Genomic DNA, 21,665 nt, shown 5'->3' with positions numbered 1-21,665 from the left:
ATTTGTTCAGAAATTTCTTTCTGTGTCTTACCCTCTTGCTTGAGGGTGTCAATAGTGGCCTTCTGGACAGCAGTCAGGTCGGCAGTCTTACCCATGATTGGGGTTTTGAGTGATGAACCAGGCTGGGAGTTTTAAAGGCCTCAGGAATCTTTTGCAGGTGTTTAGAGTTAACTCGTTGATTCAGATGATTAGGTTCATAGCTCGTTTAGAGACCCTTTTAATGATATGCTAATTTTGTGAGATAGGAATTTTGGGTTTTCATGAGCTGTATGCCAAAATCATCCGTATTAAGACAATTAAAGACCTGAAATATTTCAGTTAGTGTGCAATGAATCTAAAATATATGAATGTTAAATTTTCATCATGACATTATGGAAAATAATGAACTTTATCACAATATGCTAATATTTTGAGAAGGACCTGTATTACACAACATCCCAATAAAAACATGGAAATTTGTGGTGGTGTGTGTATAATACATGTGCACTCTGTTGGCTTTGTAAATTTGACATTAAACCAAAAGGCTTATATTGCCATACATCATGATTGTGCCTTGTCGTTTTTGCTGTTGTGCACAAAGTCATGATCAATGCAAAGTCAACAAAGAGGCCTAATAATAAACAGCAATTATCTACCAGCCCCAACGAATGAAGGAGACGGAGACAGATGATTATTATCCATCAGCTTTCACACAGATCTTTTCTTCACAAACCCAAGACACCAACAGCTGGATCAGTGCAACCTAAAGACTTTGGTTCAGGCTCAAAATAAAAAACAATAACCTCTGTGTAAAGAGAGTTACATCTGCAGCCCGCTGTTAGCCAAATGCCTTCATTCAGCCAGTATTTGGGTCATTTGTTTCAGGGGTCGGGGAGGCATTAGAGCGCGGGTGTCTGTGAGAATCTCACCACGGCCCTGTCCTCTGAGATTACACTCATGCAGGAAACCACTTCGACAGCTGGGCTGGCTCCTCCACAACAGAGCACCAAAAATAGAGTTTAACCACAAACACAAACTGCTCCCCTTTCTCTGAGCTCTGCTCCTTCCTCTGACATTTCTTATTTTCATTTGGAATAGAGAGAACAGGTCAGATTTTTAACCAAGTGCAGGAGAATCATCATTTTGTGCTTCAAATAATGTGTGTGTATGTGTGTGTTGGTTTTATGTCATACCAACGTTGTTCAACAGGCAGTCGTCTTTTTTTTCTTCCTCCAGTCCCTAAATTATCCATGTCGTGCTCCATAATCACAGACAGCAGTAATAATTTCCATATATATTAAAATGACCTTTCCGTTCCAAGATACAGCACTGTATCCTAGACCGAAAGGTCTGTTGCTCGTTTAATCATCCATGCCGTCTTATTTCATTGTCCGCCCAATCTCCAGATTGGTGCCAAAAGATAACCTTTATCTAATCTCCGCTACATCGCAGACACATCTCAGAGTTACTGCCACCCTGAGCCAATTCCTGCAGACAACACGGATCAGGTGAAATCGATGAAAGAGACGTAGTCGTGTCTCTTTCACATTCATGAGGTTGGATAAATTCATTCTCTGTGATCAAATTTGCAGAGAGAGAATGACTGAATTTAATGTCTTCAGGGGGAAAAGATCATTTAATTTAGGAATGGTGTGGTGCAAAGTTACAGTAAAATGACTGATAAAAGAAAATCAGCTGCAAGTAAACAAATCCAGCAGTAATAACCAAGCTACAGCAAATAGCAGAAAAAAATGTGTTCTTGTCTTTTGTTTTTTGACCGCCAACACACCAGCCTTCAGTGGGGATCAATGGTGCCAGAGTAATGCTTCTGGGTGGTTTTGTGGGGGCTCAATTACAGTTTTGACACAGGCTGAAGCCTTTCATTGCAATTTGGAGGCGATTACAAAAATCTCAAACATACAGTTGAACCCATGTGTTTACATACATCTTTATTTCCTCCTTTCCTAAGATTAAATTGGAGTAAATGTTTCTTTTTGAGGTCAGAAAAGATTACCGAAATGATTCCTGTTTGCCCAACTGATGATGTAAACTTCATTCACAACATTTGACGTAAATAGAGACAAACCTGTGGGTGAATTCTATGGCAACACATCAAACAGTCGCCTTGCTTTTAAGACATTATGGGAAAATCTAAAAGAAATCAGACAAGACATCAGGACATATATTATTGACCACCATGGTTCATCCTTTGGTACAATTTCCAGATGCCTGAAGGTGCCATGTTCAGCTGTTCAAACAACCATCCAAAAGTATAAACAGTGCGGGGATCATCATACAGCATCATACAAAGGAAGGAGGCAGCTGAAACTGGTGAAAAAGTGCCATTATCCTCAGTGTCTTGTACCACATGGACTGAGAAGCCACACAGGCAGGAAGAATCCAATACTCCAAAAGAAACATAAAAAGCCAGATCACATTTGGAAACCCACTCAGAGACAAAGAACATTATTTTTGGAAAATGTTCTGTGGTCTGTTGAAACTAAAACTGAAATGTTTGGCCAGAATGATTGTTGTCATATTTGAATGAAGATGGTGGGAAGCTTTCAAGCCTGAAAACACCATTTAAACTGTGGGATGGTAGCCTCAGTGGGCGGGGGTGTTGCTGCAGGAGGGACTGGTGCAAATCACAAAACAGATGTCGCAATTAGGAAAGAATATTGTGTGGAAATATCAAAGCAACACCTGAAGATATCAGCTAGGAAGTTATAGCTTGGGCGTGGAAAAAGTCTTCAAAACGGACAATGACCCAGATCACACCACTGTTTTTGAGTGGGCAAAATAAAGTCCCGATCTCAGTCTCACAGGAAATTTGTGCTTAGAGAAAATAAACTGCAGACATTTTTTTCACTGTCTGACATTAACTCAATTATTTAATGTCAGACAGTGAAAAGCTGTCTTTTTATAGAGTGTATGTAAATATTTAACTTCGACTTTACAGACAAAAACCTTGAAATGCAGATACTCTTACTTTTTCACTAGTCAGCTTGATCATGACAGCGATTCCAAACTTTTTCACAGGCATTAGTTGGAGCCCCAGTGAAACCCCTGAGGCCATCATTCCTCATTTTCCTGCTGCTTTTTTCTTTATAACAAGACTCAATGTCACAGAGTAAGCATGTAACACTGCAACTCATGGAGGAGAACACTTCTCTTCTTGCTCTGCAGACGGTCAGAAGCACAAACAACTTTAAAACCAGTGTTTGTTTGGATACTTTCAGTGATCTACCCTGTAGCCTTTTTTGCACCACACTTGAGCACCACCAGTTCCCACTAACAATAAAACCCTTCGGTGTTGACGTTGCTACCGAAGAAAGACTAAAAGTTACCTATTGTCACTTCAAATGAGGAGTTTAAAATGAAGTCAGATAAAGTACTAAAAGTATTATAAAGTAAACTACCTGCTCCAGTGGTCTGTTGGTGCTTGGCATTTTGCTCCTTCACCATTCTGCAGTTTTGGTTGTTTGGCGCTTGGCTTTAAGAATAAGCAAAGGAGCTGTTTGCTAAAGGACAGCAATTTGTGCCTGCCTTGGGGAGCTTTTGTTAAAACTGGAGAGGAAGCAAGTTGATTTGGACTTCAGCAGATACCAGGAAGGGTGAACATATTACAGTTCTGCTTTACAAAAAACTTGAGATCTGAAATCAGAAAAACAAAAACTCTCCAAATAAAATAAACACTGGGAAATTCCCTAAGGGAAAACAAAAGGAGATGATCTTTAGCAGCTATTTACTCTTTGAGGACATCAGGAACATTATATCGTATCTGGAAAACTGCCAGTCAGTCACATCACTCCACTGTGGACCCAGTTTGGATCAGAAACAGCTGATGACTCATTTAAATCATTGCCAGCTCAGATTACATTCCCCACAGTTGCTTCATTCCCCTTAATGTGCATCAATCTTGGCAATCTCCATTCAGGGTCTCTCATTCACAGATCAAACCTGTAATGGAAGCACAGCTCCATTACCAAGCCACCCGCCCCCTCCCGTCAAAAGCTGCTGTCTGATACTGGTAAGGTGGCGTTACATTTATTTGATCAGACACACGTCTGAATGTAAGCAAAACTAAAGCATACCGCCGGTTCTCTCTGAACGCTGCATCTCACACAGCTAGCTGTTTATAGTGGGTAAATAGCTGCCAGAGTACTGCACCGAGGGCCTGATAAATAAAACATAGAGCGAATCAGTATGTTTTGTAGCTTGTGAATAACGCTAAGCACAAATAAAGCCATTATCTGCATTATTTGCAATTCCAGTTCACTCCCTGCCGGCTTCTTTCTTCCTGGGAGCACAGTCGCTCAGCTCAGATCAGTGTGGCTGCTGCGGTTATCAGAAGAGGAACTTTAATGAAGCAATCTTCTTTTCCCCCAACCGTGAAAGAGCCCCAAGACCAATTACTGTGCAGCCCAGCAGCTGAGGTGACACCTCCTTCCTATGTTCTCTTGTCTTCTGCTCTGAAATGACATGGTTTGTTTTATAATCAGGCCTTTCACTGTTAAACACCACAATGAATACCGCAATTACAGCCCGGAAAGTTTATCCAGCTTCGAGGGAAACAGTTGAGTAGGTGGATTCATGCTTTTTGAGCCAAAGGGAATAACACAATTTTATTCCCACAGGGGGGACAACCCCGCATGCTGGTTAAGTCAATCTAAAGAGAAGGGTGTATTGAACTGAGGCAGAATATGTTGTAATAGAGTTTAAAGAAGCTGCCTTTTATTGAGGAAGTTTGCATTCAGTGAGGTTTAAAGTCAAGCTGTAAATAGAGCAGGGTATCTGTCAAGTATCCTTAGCTTTCCCTTGCAATTCTGCAAAATGCTTGTGAGCTACAGAAGATTTTACCATGGTAAGCATTTTCCTCTGCAGCATGTGTGCAGCTGAATGCTCCCAGGGTCTGATGCAGTCCAAAAGATTGCCTCCAGCCAAGGACTTAATCATTAAAATATACATCATTACCATAAAACACATGGTTACCATGAAGAAAGCACAACTGCACGAGTCTTAACAGCCTCACTTATCCAACCAAGGAACATTCTAAAAACCAACGCTGGAATTGCAAGACACAAGACTTAAAGCTTTGAAGTTTGCTGAAATGTCAAGAACATGTTTACAGTGCTCTGAAAAAGTATTTCCCCCTTACAAACTGCTTCTTGTTTTTTCTGATTCATCACAACTTTTTCTGATCATGAAATACATCTTAAATTCCTTTTAGACCTAATAACTGGCTGTGCCACCCCTGAAGGCAACATCTCAACTGGCAAAGAGTCATTGACATCACTGTGGAGAAACAACCTGTTTAAGATCATGCCACCACTTCTTTGAACTTTGACTAGGCCACTCTAACATCTTAAGCTGGTGTGCTTCGGTCATTGTCCTGCTGCATAAATCAGGTTGGCTTCAGATTTCGGTCATTTACCTGATGGGCGGATATTCTGCTTCAGAATGTTTCTGGTAGAGAGCTCAATTTATGAACACATCAATTCAAGTTGTTCGGGTCCTGAAGCTGCAAAGAAGCCCCAGATCATCACACGACCAACCACCACGTTTGATGGTGGTTACGATATTCTTTTTCTAAAATGGGTCAGAGAACTTCCAAAAAGTTTAACTTCTGTCTCGTCAGGCCAGTTCCTAAAGTCTAAGGAGGTATGAAAGGCTTTAGATGTTGTTATTGGTTCTATTGTGACCTCCTAGTGGAGCCATCGAGGCGAGTAACTTTTAGCCTCCTTCATTTATTTAAGTCTATTTAAGTGATTTCCTGCTGCTACACTTTAAGCAGTAACCAGCCCTGGGTGTGGCAGGTGAAATTACACCGAATATTGCATTTAGTAGTTACCGGGAATATCTTTGTCTGATATTAACAATTGTTTGTTCATTTGAAACATTTAAGTGTGACAAAAGAGCAAAAATAGAAGCAATGTGTGAGGAGGTAGATAGTTCTCATAACAGTGTAGATCTAAATCATGATTAATGTGCACAGCAGACTTTTCTTATTTCTGCAGAAAGATGAAAGCAGTAACAAGCTTTTTCTGTCAGTGAGTAATTGCACACATTTTCTTTCCTACAGTAAAACAGGTTAGTATTTTTGCAGACATGTTAAATGGTTTACAGACCAGGAATCTTCATGAAAAAAAAAAACTGCAGCGCCTTGCAATTTAGGAGCTAAATTAGCCACAAGGAGGATGTTAATATTTTTTAATTTTACAGGCTTTCACCAAAGTCAACTCCACCATAATTACAAACAGCTTTCTCAGCCTCTCTGGTACTTCTGCATCAGCAATCTGTGCAGCCATTTGGTGTTGTGACGGACCTATTAACAAAAAGGTCAGTGATCAGAACAAGCTGAGCTGCCAGAGCTGCTGCAGAGCCCTGTACGTTTTCCCCTGGCACTGCATTAGCCTGAAGGTTAGCAGGTTTTTAAGCTGCTAGATACAGAGAACAGCTGGTCATTTGGGATGTTTATCACAGGTTATTTTGAATCACATTACTGAAAACAGTAAGTTAAGAGCATTAATGTCTCAATCCCAACATGTCAAATAGGTAATCAAGACATTTTTAAACCGTTTTAGCAGGTGTGATCTTTGACATTAGAGGCAAATCCATTAGGTTTGAAGATCTCAGAGTCACTGTTTACTCAAGAGTTTTCATATTTGCTCTTTGCCAAAGGTCTCGTCTATTTGCCTTCATGTCTGCCCCAGGTTATCATTCAGTCGCTCTCAAAGAGCTTAAAGTGGCGCTGTAACGACAAGGCTTCGCTATGCCTCATGCTCGCCTTCTCCACCAACCCATCAATAAGACCGTGGACAAATGTTTGCCAGAAAACTACCTCACAAATGAGAACGCCGACACTTCAATGACACGCATGAATCAAGGCAGGCTGCATTAACTGTCACCGATGTGCCACGATGGAAATGATGGTGGATCAATCAAACGCAGGCTCGTATCGGCGGGAAGACATGGGCTGCATGCCTTCTGTAAATGTATTTACCTTGCATTCAGGAGAGTGTGTGTGAGGAGAAAAACAATCTGGTTTACAGGAGAAGAAATCTGTTCAAAGAAAGTGAACACAAAAATGTACCAAACTGGGCCCAAATGTGGATTAATTCTTCTTGGTGCCCGTTTGAATGAAGCCTGCCCTGAGAAGCATGTGGAGAAACTGAAGGATTTAACTCAGATTTAAGTCAGTTTAATATTAAGTTGATTTGATTTACTTATTCCAGAAACAAATATATGAAAAGCAAATCCAGGTGTAGAAGCAGTCTTCAAATGTGTTCTCTTGTATTCTCTTTATCCATCTTTCTCTCCTCCATTCTTTTCTCCTTCTCTTCCCTTTTCTTTTTTTGCTCACCTCTCTCTTTCTTGCTTCTTTTTTTTCCTTTTCTTTTCCGTCTCTGTGTCCATTGCAATTGAAATAATCCCAAAGCAGTTTAAAGTTTCTTTTATAAATATCAAGCTTTATAGCGTTAGCCGTAATGCTCCACTTGTGAAAGTAAATCTGTTTCTTCTTGGCACTCAGACAACAATTCCTAGTGCTACTCTAAAAACATAAAAACATAAACATAAAAAAAGTAATAAAGGCGATCTCAGTTTAAAGCAACTAAAAATAATTAAAAAACAAATGATTTCACAGTAAACAACAGTGGTGGAAACTTTGCCAAACCAATGTAGAAATCAGGAAGATGAAACAGAAGTACGTTCTTTGAATGAGTCGGTTTCCTTATCTGCAGAAAACATCAATTCAGGCACACATCTAACAGTTCTCTAAAGTAAAACAGACTATGCTGTGCACTGCTTGGAATATTCATGCAAACTATCAGAAATCTCAGTTAAACCTGGAAATATTCTCCACATAGCCACATCTCTATGGTTCTAACTGGAAAGCACTTGGTCTGAGTCTGTATGTAACTCAATGTTATTTACAAAAACCATTATGTAGAAGAGACAAGCTCATATCAATTAGGATTTTTGCAATTTATGAATTGTGCAATAAAAGATTTGGAGTGTGCCTCAGACGTAATGACTGACAGTTTTCACTGTTTACATGCAAAAAGTCTCAGGATTGGGGAAAGGTTTTCATCCGTTTTTTCCTTTCAAGCTGACATCACAGCCACACGTTTACCCATAATGTTGCCCCGACTCTGCCACTTAAAATACAGTGATCAACTTTAACAACCAGAAGGTATTTGTGACGCTCACCCCACCCCTCCCTGTTCTCCGGTCCCCAAACCCTGCTCCCCCCCCATCATGAATATTGATAGCCCCCACCCCCCTGCTGTGCTTAATGGTAACGCTGTGAAAAACGATGCCGGCTGTGTCACTCACACGTAATCCCCCCGGGGCCATGCACAAAACTAATAAGCAGCCACGACAGACACAAAGATGGTCCCATCAGAGCTGAAGGTCAGAACATACAACAAAGGAGAGCCTCACTTCTTTGAGAGTCCTGACGATGATGACGGAGAACAGAGATGCATATTCATGTCCCGGCTAAGAGTCGGCAAGCACGGGATTCCTGCAGGATGTAGCTAAGCAGTGACAACTTATTCTGCAGTGTTTTTGAAACTGGAAATCTGCAGGAGCACATTTTTATGTCACAATTGAAAACTTTTCCAGTCTAATTTACAGTCTTCTCACTCCAATTAGCCCATTTTTATTGTTTAAATATAAATGAATGGATGGATGAATGGACTACATGATAAAGAAAAAATTTTCAACTCTGCATTTTCTCAGACCAGAATAATACATCAATCAAACTGCGTTATTTTCCTGAGTTTTTCTGGCAGCCCATGAAACCTGGAAACACCTGTGTAATTCACAAGCAAACAAAAGGAGAAACTACGAACAAAGAAGTCACCTGAAGCTTCAATCAGACCGACAACAATGCACCAAGCGGAGCTGCAAAATGGGATTATTTTCACAAATCAGTGAACATTTCCTTTCTTGGTTAATCTTGTAATCTAAAAAATGTCATACAAAAATGAAAAAAGCTCAAGGAATATTTTGTTTGCCGTCAGCAAGCAAATCCCCACTTTTAAGAGGCTTCCCGGGATCAAACGTAAACAGCTTTGAGAATGACAATTCTTTTCTAATCCAAATTGTTTCAGATAAAATGGGAAACCTGAGCTCAAACTGCATGAGATACTAATCAAACAAGTCGAAGCATGAGGAGCAAATTAACAAATACAAAAACCAACACAATTTTTTTTTTTATTAAACAAAGGTCCATAATGAAATTAGTCATGCTGCTACAAGAACATGACTCACAGCTAAAAATAAAAAACAGTCATATTTTAAAGTGCAAACTGGATAAGAAGCAGGAAAATATCATCTAGGCTGAGCAAAGCTTTGAAGGTTACCAGGAGAACAGGCATGCCTCTTTACCACGTGGAGATAACATGATGAAAAAATCTGTTTAATTGTTTCGAAGTATAGCAGCTCAGATCAGTTATTAGGGAAGCACATTTCTACATTAACAGATTGTGCTGAATAACTGTAATAAGACACAAATCTATAAATAATCAATCAACAACGAGACCAGTTTCAAACGTTTGAGTGGGGTTAATCCCAGTTCAGAAAGCAGCACCAGAAAATGGCACCCCGAACAAAAACAAAGCATCCGACTGAAATAACAAAACAGAACATATGGAAGCAAACAGCACAGTGGACACAGATAAGTTTAGGCCCCCTGCCAAATATTCCTTCCTCTGTATGTAATTAAACCTCCTTCCAATATAAATCTAAACGTCTAACAAAAAGGCTGAAATACCACAGCCACACCAGTATGTGGTGCCAGCATCTGCATTCAAAACATCAAACCTGAGAGGAAGAGTTGTGGCGGATGAGGGAAACCCTGTAAAAGGGGCTCCAACAATAAAATATTAAAACGTTGAGTTAGGAACATCAACGTTTTAAAATTTAAATTTTCTGTTTTTTAAAATCATTAAAACTTCCATTTGCATGCCGACAAGAGGTTGAAACGCAGCAGGAATTTAGCTAATAATTCCTATTGGGCAGAATTTTAAGCTGTTAATATTACAACCAGATGCTTTAGAAAATGTATCCAAAGACCTGTCCTTATTTTTAGGGTCATAAAACTAGCATTCTTTCCACACATAAGTTGAAAAATGTCGTTACTTTAATGAATGAAATGTGTAATTCATGTACAGATTTTTGCTGCTGTCCACCTGTATTATTTTCCCATTCGCACTGCTTAAGGTTTAGATGAGGAAGCAGTGAGCGCTGCGCTTTCATTAACTGTAACTCTGCCCTGTTGACATTACAAATTGCTTTTGGGTCACAGCATGAAAAAACAAGCAGAAGCAGAGCTGACTAGACATTACAGAGAGCCTGTGTTTTATAGAAAGGGATGACAACAGTGGAAATACAAGACCTGCTCTTCTAACAATTATAATATTCAGATGTTAAATATTTAACATCTAATGGCGAAACCATTTATTATATTTAATTTTATTTATTATAACCAATTACTAAACTAAAATGGATAAGGGCTGCAACTAATGATTATTTTGCTAATCGCTTAATATGTCGAAAATGTTTCTGATTAATCAATTAATTATCAGATGTCAAAAGTTGCTTAATGGGAGATCTTTTACAGAATTAGTACCAGGTGAAGCTAAAGCTATGCCACTTGAGCAGTTTTGAATAAAGCATATTTACAAAGAGATTTTTCATCAGTCAGTCAGTCATTTAAAATGTAAAATGCATCTATTTTTTGTACAATTTTGGCCCAATTACTGCTCTGAGTGGGTTGTTCTTTTAGCAAATGGCATATTTTAGTCTGTTTGCTCATTACAGTTAACGATTATTCAATAATCAATTCAATAATTGATTAATCACAATTAAACCGTTTAACTGTTTCAGCCCTAAAATGGATACCATCAAACCATAACTTCTATTTAACCTTTTTTTGCACTTTAATGGTCTGAAGGCTTTAATTTGATCTTAATTCATTGCAGCTTTCTCAGCAGCACAATTTTCATAACCTTTCTAACAACACATTGAAACTGCAGCTAAAAGCAACTCAATCAAAAGGCCATTTTACCATCTGAAATCAGTACCAGGACCTTTCTGTGATTAAGTTTTATAAATTACTTTAGATGCATTAACGTTTTCTTATCTACTTTCACTTCAGTTGCTGGCTTTCTCTACTTCCAACAACCATACAGAGGAGCTGACTAAAACAAAGGGCTGTACTTGCTTCCAAAGCAGACCACAAATTGCAACCAAATAGTGTTAAATCTTTTTTACTTGCTGTAGGAGCAAAAAAGATTTTATGTCTCTCTCCAGAGAAATGGATTACAGCGCTGTCACTGTTGAATATCACTAAACAATAGCAGCTTTAAAAAATGTCCTTTCTCCCCTTTGAATCTGGGCGGTCTGAGCCAAAAATCTGTTATTTACCATCACATCTTTGATGCTGAAGGTTACTCTGCTTCCTCCTCATAGTAGATATAATAGGTGTACATTTGACCATCCGAGAGAGGAGATTAAACAGCTGAGTTCAAACCAGGAGATCACCATTAACTATTATTTTAACAAAGCGTTCGTTTGGATTGTAGTGTGAAAATGTCAGGGTCTGCAAATCAGCTTCACGTGCAACGAAAGCCAAGCTCTCAGAGCAGCCACAGTTCTACAAAAATACTCGCAAATGACACACAGATGCAGATAATAGGAGAAGAGACGTAAACTGGCGTGAGGCGGCAAGGTGTATTTTTATGACAGAACCATATCAAAGTGAGAAGAGGAGGATGTTGGAGACAATGGGTGTGAGATAAAGCTAAAACATTCAGCTACAACTGTGTTCATTGAGACGTATAAGTGTGTATACGCTCGTCAGAGTTCATAGGACAAGGCACTGTAGAACTTACAAAGAAAACTATAGAGTAACATCATAATCACAAAATTGAAAGAAAAGGTTGTAGAAGATAAAAAATGTTCAAAGTATGTACGAATTTCACAAAAAAATATGAAAGCACACAGAGTAGGCAAGTTTTCTTCCCATGACAGCACTGCTGCAAAACTCTGGCAAGATAAGGAATGTGAATGAGAGGGAGACAACTGGAACAGTGAAGCAGCAAGCAGGTACTGAAGGTGCATGAGTTAAAGCACCTGGGCTCAACCATCCAGAGCAACAGGCAGTGCACAAGAAATGGTGAAGAAGAGATTGAAGGTAGCGTGGGGTGGATGCTGATTAGGGTTGTGCACAAAGTCTCTAGAATCGACTGGATCTGGGACTTACATCCTGATTCTCCCAGAATTGTTCAAATTTTTATTTTCATTCTCGTTTTCGATACCCAGTCATTTGACCGGAAGAAGCCGAATACCAACGAAGAAGAAACCACAGGAAGTTTGTGTGCAATCAAGGACAGTGTCAGGCTGTGATCGCAACTGTGGCTCAACGTTAATAAAAGAGACAACCAGTGGGCTCAATGCAACACTTGAAGGAAGATCACATCATGAAAGGAGGTTGGACGACCAACGTGATAAACCACCTCCAGATTCATGGTGTAGAAATAACAGAGTGCCCAGTTTCTGACGCGCTGCACTGGCCTATCTCAGCTGCCTCTTCCTCCAACACTCAGCTTAGCCATAGTCAGTTAACAAAAACAAAATACGTCTTTTACCAACGTAGGCAGCTAGAAAGTTATATTTGACCTAAAATGGTGGGTCAACTCAAATGCAAATACCCAGCTAATGTTAGCCCATCTCTTTTCTGTTTCAGAGACATGTCATTGACCTGAAATTGCTAACAGGCAATTGACAAGACTACGATGTGCTACTCTGTCCACCACAGCGTCCAAGGGAAAGATTTAAGTGCAACAAATTCAAGAGTGTCACAGAAACAATCCCCAACCCTAATGCTGATAAGTGTCAGGGGTGGTTTTCAACAGAAGGATTGGTTTGGGCATGCACAGCAGGATGGTAATATATATGCTGGAACACAGATGATGATCATGGAGTTTACGGGGGAGGACAAATGGAGAAGAGTGCAGAAGATTTTCATTAATGTAGTGAGGAAAGATGGGGGGTTGGGGGTAGGGTGACTGGATGTGGTGTCACGTGCTTTGTCATTAAGACATTTTTTTTTTAGTTATAAGCAAAGGAACGCTTTGTCCTGAAGGAGTACCATGCACCTGTCAGTAGTTGAAGCCTCCACAGAGTGAATCCTTAACTTGATATTAAATGACATGAGGACAACATCCACGTCTGAAGAGGAGGTCTTCAAAGAGATGATGAACACATTACTTCTTGGTTAAATCTTTATCGTTTTACATGCCAGGGCATTATAAAATTAATCTGGTCTTTACCAGGTTCTAAAAACATTTTAATTAAATCTCACCACATGGGTCAACAGCTTGTAGCACCACCTTCAGCAGCAAAAACTCTCAGAAGAGATATACATTTATGGTGGATTTTATTTTATTTTTTAAATTCCACAACTCTGCATCGAAGAAACCAGAGGGCCAATCTTTGGTTAAATTGGATGATGTCCACTCCAGGGATCACTGGCATCTTTTCTCACTTGTGAATAACTGTAGGACTTCCGATTGTTTAGAAATGGACGTATATTCCTTCCCAGACTGATGAGTACCAACAATTGCTTCTCTAGGGTCATTGTTGATGTACTTCCTCCTTGGCGTAATTCGCGTAATGATTTATTCAGTGCTTCAAAACAACCAGCTAAGGTGACCAAAGCACTTAGCAGTAAGATCACAGAAAAACCACAATGAGAATAAAAACAAAACTTGAAATTAAAGGCATGCCTGAAAAAACAAGTCTTAAGCTTAGATTTAAAGAGGCCTGGGAAGTGGTGGAGCGAAGGTCTAAAGGAAGATGGTAAGGTTAAAAGATCTTTATGCTCATGAGCAACTGGTTATATGGAGCTGATCATACTAGTGATCAGCTGATCAGGTGTGTTTGATTACCTGAATATGATTGAAATCAGAATCACCTGGATTGCCAAGTTTGTACAGACAAACAAGGAATTTGACTCCGGTACACTTTGCTCTCAATAATAAAGGAAAAATAAATCCTACTGAAACAAAAACAGTACTTAGCTTTCACATACATTTTTCCATTTTGCCTTGATCTTGGTTTTCTAAACAAGGACAGTGTGGAATCTGGTGTGCATTTTTGCTCACTTGAGGTTAGAGGTGAAATTATGTTAGAACCCGATAAAAGACCAGATCATTACTAATATGACCTGATAAATACAACTTAAAAAGGGATGTACTTTTTTATCATAACTGCACGAGTTATAACAGCTTTAGACAACCAGTTAAGCCTGCAAGGTTTTATTCATTATTGCATCAAATAAAAGTTTACTAAGATCGCAGCAATATTTGCGCATCCTGCAAAAAAAGTCGTTAAAAAGCAGCTTCATATGCTTCAGCAGGTGTGGAAGCACGAGCCGCCTGTGCAATTCTCATGGAAGTGTATGACAACGAGAATAATTGCTGTGTCAAATCCTCCAGGGCTTCAGCGTGTTCCTGCTCTTCTGGTGCGTGACAACTGGCAAGGTGACGAGCAAGCCGTCACAAAGCCGAGAGAGATAAAACCTGGTGTCAAGTATAAAAGGGTGCTTGTGATTTTAAGGTAAGTGACACCACACTTTGTTACACAGATTGGATGCTTGGAAATATTGCACAATATATTATGGTGTTTGATTTATCCAAACAGGAAGCATGTATAATGAGGAAATAATGGCATTAAATGCTGCGAAGTCTTATCACAGTGACTTTAAATAGAGACCCGATGAGAAGACATTAGTGTTTTATTGCCCTCAACAAGCTGGCAGCTCCTGCCTTGGATGTTTCTCTAAATTAGATCATCAACGAGACTCTCCAATCATTACAGGTTTTAACAACACTATGAGGAAGTTAAATGCAGAGCAGGAGAATCTGCAGGGAGAACACAGTGCTGTGAAGTATTTGTCCTCTCAAATAAACAGAACCTATCTAATAATACGAAGTGGGCTAAAAGATCTCATTTAACACCATATCATGTCCGAAGTGAAAGAAATTCAGGAACTTACGAGAAACAAAGTCATGAACATCTATCAGAATTTGTTTACAGTGCCATGTCTAAGGCTTTGGGTCTCCAGAGAACCACATTGAGAGCCAAAGTGAGACTACGTTAATTACTCAACCAGGAGATCACAGAACAACTTAGAAGAACATCTAAAGCACTGCATTTCACTTGTCTCAGGTAAGGTCATGTGTTCATGAGTCAACAATGAGGAGAAGATGGAGTAAAAATGGCATCCATGGGATAGTTCCAAGATGAAAAACACAACGGCTTAGCTCACATTTGCCAAAATTTGTGTAAAATATTCTGTGGATCGATGAGAGAAAACTGGAACTTTTTGGAAGGCGTAGAACTGTCAGCATTTCAGAAAAACTGCATCATAATGACAAACCCTGAAGGAGAATGTCTGCCCATCCATTCAAGACCTTAAGTTCAAGCGCATACAGCAGGGCAACGAGCCAAAGCACTCCAGCAAGTCCACCTCAGAGTGGCAAAAAAACTGAAATCAATTAAGGTTTTTGAGTGGCCTAGTCAAAGTCTTAACTTTAATCCAACAGAGAGGCTGTGGCATGACCTCAAAAGTGCTGTTCATAGCCATCTGTTATTGTTTTAGGCATGTGACCATAATAGTGACATAGCGACCTAAAAGATTAATTACTGGTTATTGCAGATGTTTGATAGCAGCTGTCAAGGGTGTTACAACCAGTTATTAGATTAAGGGGGTCAATTACTTTTTTCACAGAGGGCTAGGTTGTTTTTTTCCTTACTAAATGAAATAACCATGTAGAAACAGTTTTTTCTATTCACTCTGGTTATCTTGGCCCTTTATAAAAAATTTTTTTGATGATATGAAACATTACGTGTGCAAAAAACAGAAGATATCTGTAAGGCGGCAAATACTTCGCACAGCGCTATGAGGATGCCAACAGCTCCATCCGCAGCATCACATTCAGGTGGGGTGGCGGGGGCCAACAGGCTGCGTCTCCATTTGTCACAGCAAATGAAACGAATAACCTTTCAGGCTAACCTAACTGCGAGCATGTGGTGTACAGGCCTCTGCTGTCGGCGCCCGTTCATGTGAGCATGTAAAATGTGGTGAGAAAACGTGCGCGAGATATTTTTATGCATCTGACCCCTGTAGTCAATCGATTTGAGGAACGATCACAGAAGACACATCATTAGATCCTGGAATCATTTTAGAGCACAAAAAAGGGAACACACACACACAGGAAAAAAAGGATAATCCCAAAGAAGCTTAATTGTTTCCCAGGCAACTAGCTCCCCCACCAAGACGACTACTGTGAAATATCCGATGGCAATTATTTTACTTTCAAATTACTTACTTATGTCCTCCAGCTAAATCCTTCATGTGAGCCTACCTAGGATGTTTTTTTAGGGAGGTGGAAAGAGGGGGGCTGATAAAGATTACAGAGTCCTCGAGGAAAACAACATCTCCTGCAGCCTGCAGCAGAATAACAGAACTGGGCCGTGAGCTCAAATGAAAAGGTTAGCTCAATGTTTATGGTTAATGATGGCGGGCGTTCCGACGAGAGCCAGCAGGGTTGATTAATTCATGCAATAAACAAGGCCGTCTAGGGTGTAGTCATTTCGAACCGCCTGATGAGTCATGCAAAGCCGTTTTCCTTAATCATTTTAAGCAGGTGCCCATGATGGAATACAGAGATCGGGAAAGAAAAAAATCTCCATCTCCCACAAGTGTCCTCAACAAAGACCAGCTTCCATTTTCCATCTTAATTTGCAGCAGAGCGAAGACACAGAGAGTAATTGTTCTACACTAAACAGAGCTACAATCAACGGCGGTGTCACTCTGTGGTAATAAAGGCCAGCTCCTGAGCAACAGCCCAGAGATGTGCCTTTAGAGGGATGCACATGCGGTCTTGCCACTTGCTCGCGACCATCTTTCTTCCTCAAAGGGCTCATAGCCGCGCCGCTCTCACACAATAACCATTGTCTGTGGTAAATCCCCCCGCGCAGAGAGGTGTTGGTGGGGTGTGAAAGCACACGAGAATCAAAACAGGTTTTAAAGTCACACTGCTGCTTGTTTTTCACCATTTCAGATGATCCAAAACAACGGCTTTCCACAGAAACTGTAAGGTTCTTGTGAGTTTTCTATGTTAAAACTCCGAACCTTTCCAGACTAAAATTTCCAGCTCTTACTTTTAACGTTTAAACACTAAAAACAGATATTTCCACAGTGCTCAAGCTTCAAATACAACTCCCCTGGCAAAACTCTTAAACTGGAAGGCAGAGAATGGATAGATTTACCTTGTAGGTAAAGTCTGGAAAAACAATTTTCCATACCTATCCAGACTTTTCCAGACTGCACAGGAACTCAGTTTTTTTCTGATTGCTTTGTGCAGCAACAACAATGCAAGAATGGGTTGCAGTTGCTCTTTTTCAACTGAGATTACCCTCTCAGACACACAGACGCATCAGCAGAATGGGAACAAAGACAAAAACAAGAGCATTACAGCGTAGCCATGAAACAAGCATTTTTCTGCTACCTGCGCCCATTACAGCTGCTCTGTGCACCCACTTTGCTTTAAACAGATAAAAGCAGAAAGTCCTTACCTGCAGTTTGGAGGTGGGTCTAGGGTTATTTCTGCCAGCTCTTTCTGGATCCTGGAAAGCAAATAGTTCATTTTTATTGTGATGTTTAACTCACAAAAAAGCACCTTTCATATTTTTAACCTCCCCTTTTGAATGTACAGCACAGAATACATGAAAATAGGTGTCATGAATGATGTTTATTCATGATTCCAGATGAATTATACATCAATGATCTTATTGGTCCCTGACTGCACAGAAAGCTGAGGGAAAATATACGATAAACACAATCTGACACAGACAAAAAAAGAGCAACTAAGAGCCAATGCTGCCTTTTCATCCATTAATATCATTAATACTTTTGTGGCTCTTGAGCTGAAGGTACCCAATAGCTTTCAAGAGAAGCACAGACACACAGAAACAAAAGGAAATGTTCACAGCATCAGTAGCTTTTATAAGAAAAGACTGCATGTCCTCAGCAGACTCCTCGCTCAGATGGTTGCATAACTCTCATCATCTGTGTTTTTTTTGGGAAGGACTGCTAAGACTGGCGGAGTTAGAGTTAAGTGATGCGGAGCATGAGGTGTATCCACTAAAACAAACAGACTGGAATGGGAATATCGCTTTCAGATGACAGCAGTGACATTTCAGAGCCGCGATGTCAGGTAGGATATCTGAAACAACGCCTGTCGGACCAGAGCCTTTTAATGCAACCCCCCCCCCCCCCCCTCCCGGGGCAGAGGAGGCAGAGCTTTGGTATAACAAACAGCTCCTGTGTATATGTTGATGCCAAGGCTGGGTTTTGTGTCTCCTCAGCTTACCTCTTGGCACTCGTTGAAAGTTTAGCAGCGGTTTTACTCGAGATCTTGGTCTCCTTCTTTTTGGGCTGTGCCTGCTCCCGCTCCTGCTCAGGCGGTACCGTTTCCCTTTGTTCGATATCTGAGCTGCCCCCGCTAGTGCTGGGGCTGTCGTCCGGTCTCTGCACTTCGCTGGACATCGTGGGCCCTTAAAAAATAAAATAAATTTTTTTAAAACATAGACCAAAGTCACAACTGTAGATGTGATTCTGATCGAGCTACAGAGTATTACAGTGATTAACTGGACCTTAATCTGGAGGTGAATGAGGGTTAGAGCATTGCAGGAAGTATAAAGATAAATAGCATTTATAGGAGGTCACAAGGAATGCATTTCAGATCCAAACAGTTGGATTAAAAGTAAATATGATCCAGTCCTCCATCTCATAATCAGAGATGATATATACTGTAGATCAGCTTTATATGACTTTAATTGAATGGATTTACTGGCCTAGATTTAAAAGGCAAATAAAGGTCCCTGCTGTTTCTGTATTGTTTCACATAATAGATGATACTTAAGGTCAATTTTACCAAAGACTACACTAATAAATTGGCTCTTTCAGCTACTGCAAACATCATCTAAGAATGGTTCTCTGTTCCTCCTCTCTGACAGCTGCCTATTCAACACCCTTTGTCTGACATAACCACCATCCCACCCCTGCACATGTTCAAACCACCTCAGCCTCGCCTCTAACCTTGTCTAGAAACCAATCAACCTGTGCTGTTCCTCTCATCTGAACATCTTCAGCTCTGCTTCCCATCTTTCTGTTACTGGTGCTGTCTCTCCTATCAGGTCTCACTATCTTCCTGTAAATGTTTCCTTCCACTGCTGTAGCTAACTTTCTGCAAGAGGCCATTGCTTCTGAGGGTTGACCCCAGGTCCTTGAAGCCTGATTGTGTCCTCAATCACATATAGCAAAATAGACATGCCAACCTAAATAAGTTGTGCTTGCAGTGTAATAAAAGATGAGTTATATATTGGGTATCTGATACGCAAAGAGTTCTCCTGAATGATACAGTGAGGTTTTCAGGTTGCCTTTCCTTTCCCTGAAGAGCATTTCATGGAAAGGTGTCTGCTACACTAACCGTTTCAAATGTAGGGGTCAAAACAAGGACAACACAGCTGCTCTAGAGAAAAACTCAAAATAAATTTGTGGTATTAGACATCGCCAAACCCCTCTGGTCAAACTGAACAGGTTAACATTTCGTCGATGCCGAAGAGATCCGCTCTAAATTTCTGGCAAAGCCTGCACTGAATTATTGTGCGGTGAATATAGCTTCTTTACAACACAGTGTGTGATTTGCAAGACCCACTTCCACAACCAAGGATTCACACATTTCACGCTACATGTTTAAGATTTTTACTGCAAAGTAATCTGGTTTAGGTTTTACCAGCATGCAGTTTTCACACATGACCTGATAAAACAATCTAAAAAGCCAAAAAGAAAAAGTATAGAAATCCTTTTGTGTTTTCACAAGCAGAACAAATCTACACATATTTCAGAAACTCAGTTTAAACAAATGTTTCTTTAATGTAAAATGATCCAATCCCGTCTAAATAATGGGGTTCATAATCTGGACCTGATCTAAGGTGTTCTAAAGGACAAAAAATATAAATATATATTTAAAAACAGCCCATTATACGTTTTTACAGAAAGAATAAATATTTTACAAGTCACAAGCTGTGTTTAAAAGAATCTGCAAAAACTGTTGAATAACTTAATCCAGATTTTGTCAGTCTAAATGCTATTATTTTCAAACCTCATCTTAACTGGCTTTAATCCAAACAATGCAATGAAATAGTCATTTTTTAAGTTTTTTGCAACACATAACACAAAGTAAGTTTGTCTGTCTTTGGTGTAGAATACTCTAGACCAAATTTAAGTCACCTAAACACTAGTTTTTAATGTGGAAATTATTGAAATAGGTCTAAAAGATGTAATAAAATGACCGTTTTTCACTGTTTCATAAGTAGAGTAAATGATTTGCTCATTGCAAACTATATGTTTAAGATGTTGCAGAGCCTCATTTGAGGTTTGATGGAAGAAAGAAAGCAGTGAAACAGCCATTTTCTTGTGTTTTAACAAATGACAACAAACCTTTTATGAATCAAAAACGGTGATTAAAAGAATCTCTAATTAGTGAATAATAATCTAGTTTATGTCTGGATAGTTAAAGTGTAGAAAGGGCAGATGAAAGGTGATCCAGACCCTCCTAAAAGCAGTGAAATGTGCCTTCAGTCGGAAGCTAACTTCATCGTCGGAGCGTTAATGGGGATGAAGCCCACACAATAGGGGGTCCACCGGGGGACTGCAGCCCAGCGGCTCCACAAAAGCGACCGTAAACATTATTGGAGCTAGCTAACATTACGAGGCCGGGGGGAGGAGGCGGAAAGTAGGGTTACCGCTGCGGGCTGTGTAAATGATCAGAGAAGATGAGCAGGCCTGCTTTGTTTTAAAACTAATTGATAATACGACGCATAGAAGGAGGCGTTTCTGTCGGACGGATGGGGCTGAAGGAGGACGGTCAGCGGCAGCGGAGCTCCAGGAGAGCCCTCACGGATCCTTGAGGAGCGGTGACCCTGCCTCGGCACAAAGGGAGACTCTTCCCACCACCTCCCCCGTCCTCTCTCCCTCCTTCCCTTTCCCTCCTCCTTCTTCTTCACTGAAAAAACGACTTTTCTTTCTCGGGACATTTTTACGTACTTTTTCCCCTGATCCACCAAAACGCAGTTGTCGAGCTTACCTCGCCGGCTGGCCGTCGATCCTGCAATTCGGCGTCGTAACCCCCAAGGTACCGAGAAAAGTATATCCTCACACGGCCGTCTGCTCGCTCCCGTGTCCTTGCTATTTAACTGGAGGTAGCAGCGCTAGAAAAGCGATTACAGCAGACGCGGACCGCCTCCAGGCGCGCTCCCGATCTGCGCGCGCTCCATGTGCACGTGGGCTGCAATGGTGAGAGAAGCGGCCCGCGTGAGGTGGTGAAGACCTCATTAATTAATCCAAAATAATACAAATTGATTTCCTTAGTGATGCTTTTCTTAAAATGAAATTAACCCTTTAATACGAATCTTTTAATACACGCAGATTCAATTAATGACAATTAAATGTAGAAACAAAAGTATGGAGCTTTGTGTTCAAATATTCCTATGTTGTAACAATGCTTTTTGGCAATAAATATTATACTGTTGGAAAGTGTTTT

The 21,665-nt window shown here is 40.3% G+C and overlaps 1 protein-coding gene across 1 annotated transcript in view; it reads right to left on the bottom strand.

The window, feature by feature from the left end:
* Positions 1–21,371, bottom strand: part of LOC124866411 (ubiquitin-conjugating enzyme E2 E2) — a 42,613-nt gene extending 21,242 nt beyond the window's left edge. Inside the window, exons 1-3 of the mRNA XM_047362188.1 lie at positions 21,210–21,371; positions 18,432–18,615; positions 17,635–17,685 (exon numbers count right to left, since the gene is read on the bottom strand). Coding sequence (XP_047218144.1) covers positions 17,635–17,685; positions 18,432–18,607 — 227 coding nt within the window. The 5' untranslated portion in view covers positions 18,608–18,615; positions 21,210–21,371. The remainder of the gene's footprint in view (positions 1–17,634; positions 17,686–18,431; positions 18,616–21,209) is intronic.
* Positions 21,372–21,665: the final 294 nt, after the last annotated feature.

The sequence above is a fragment of the Girardinichthys multiradiatus genome, chromosome 3 (assembly GCF_021462225.1).
Source record: "Girardinichthys multiradiatus isolate DD_20200921_A chromosome 3, DD_fGirMul_XY1, whole genome shotgun sequence".
Lineage (NCBI taxonomy): Eukaryota > Metazoa > Chordata > Actinopteri > Cyprinodontiformes > Goodeidae > Girardinichthys > Girardinichthys multiradiatus.
This window is presented reverse-complemented; position numbering and strand designations above follow the sequence as displayed.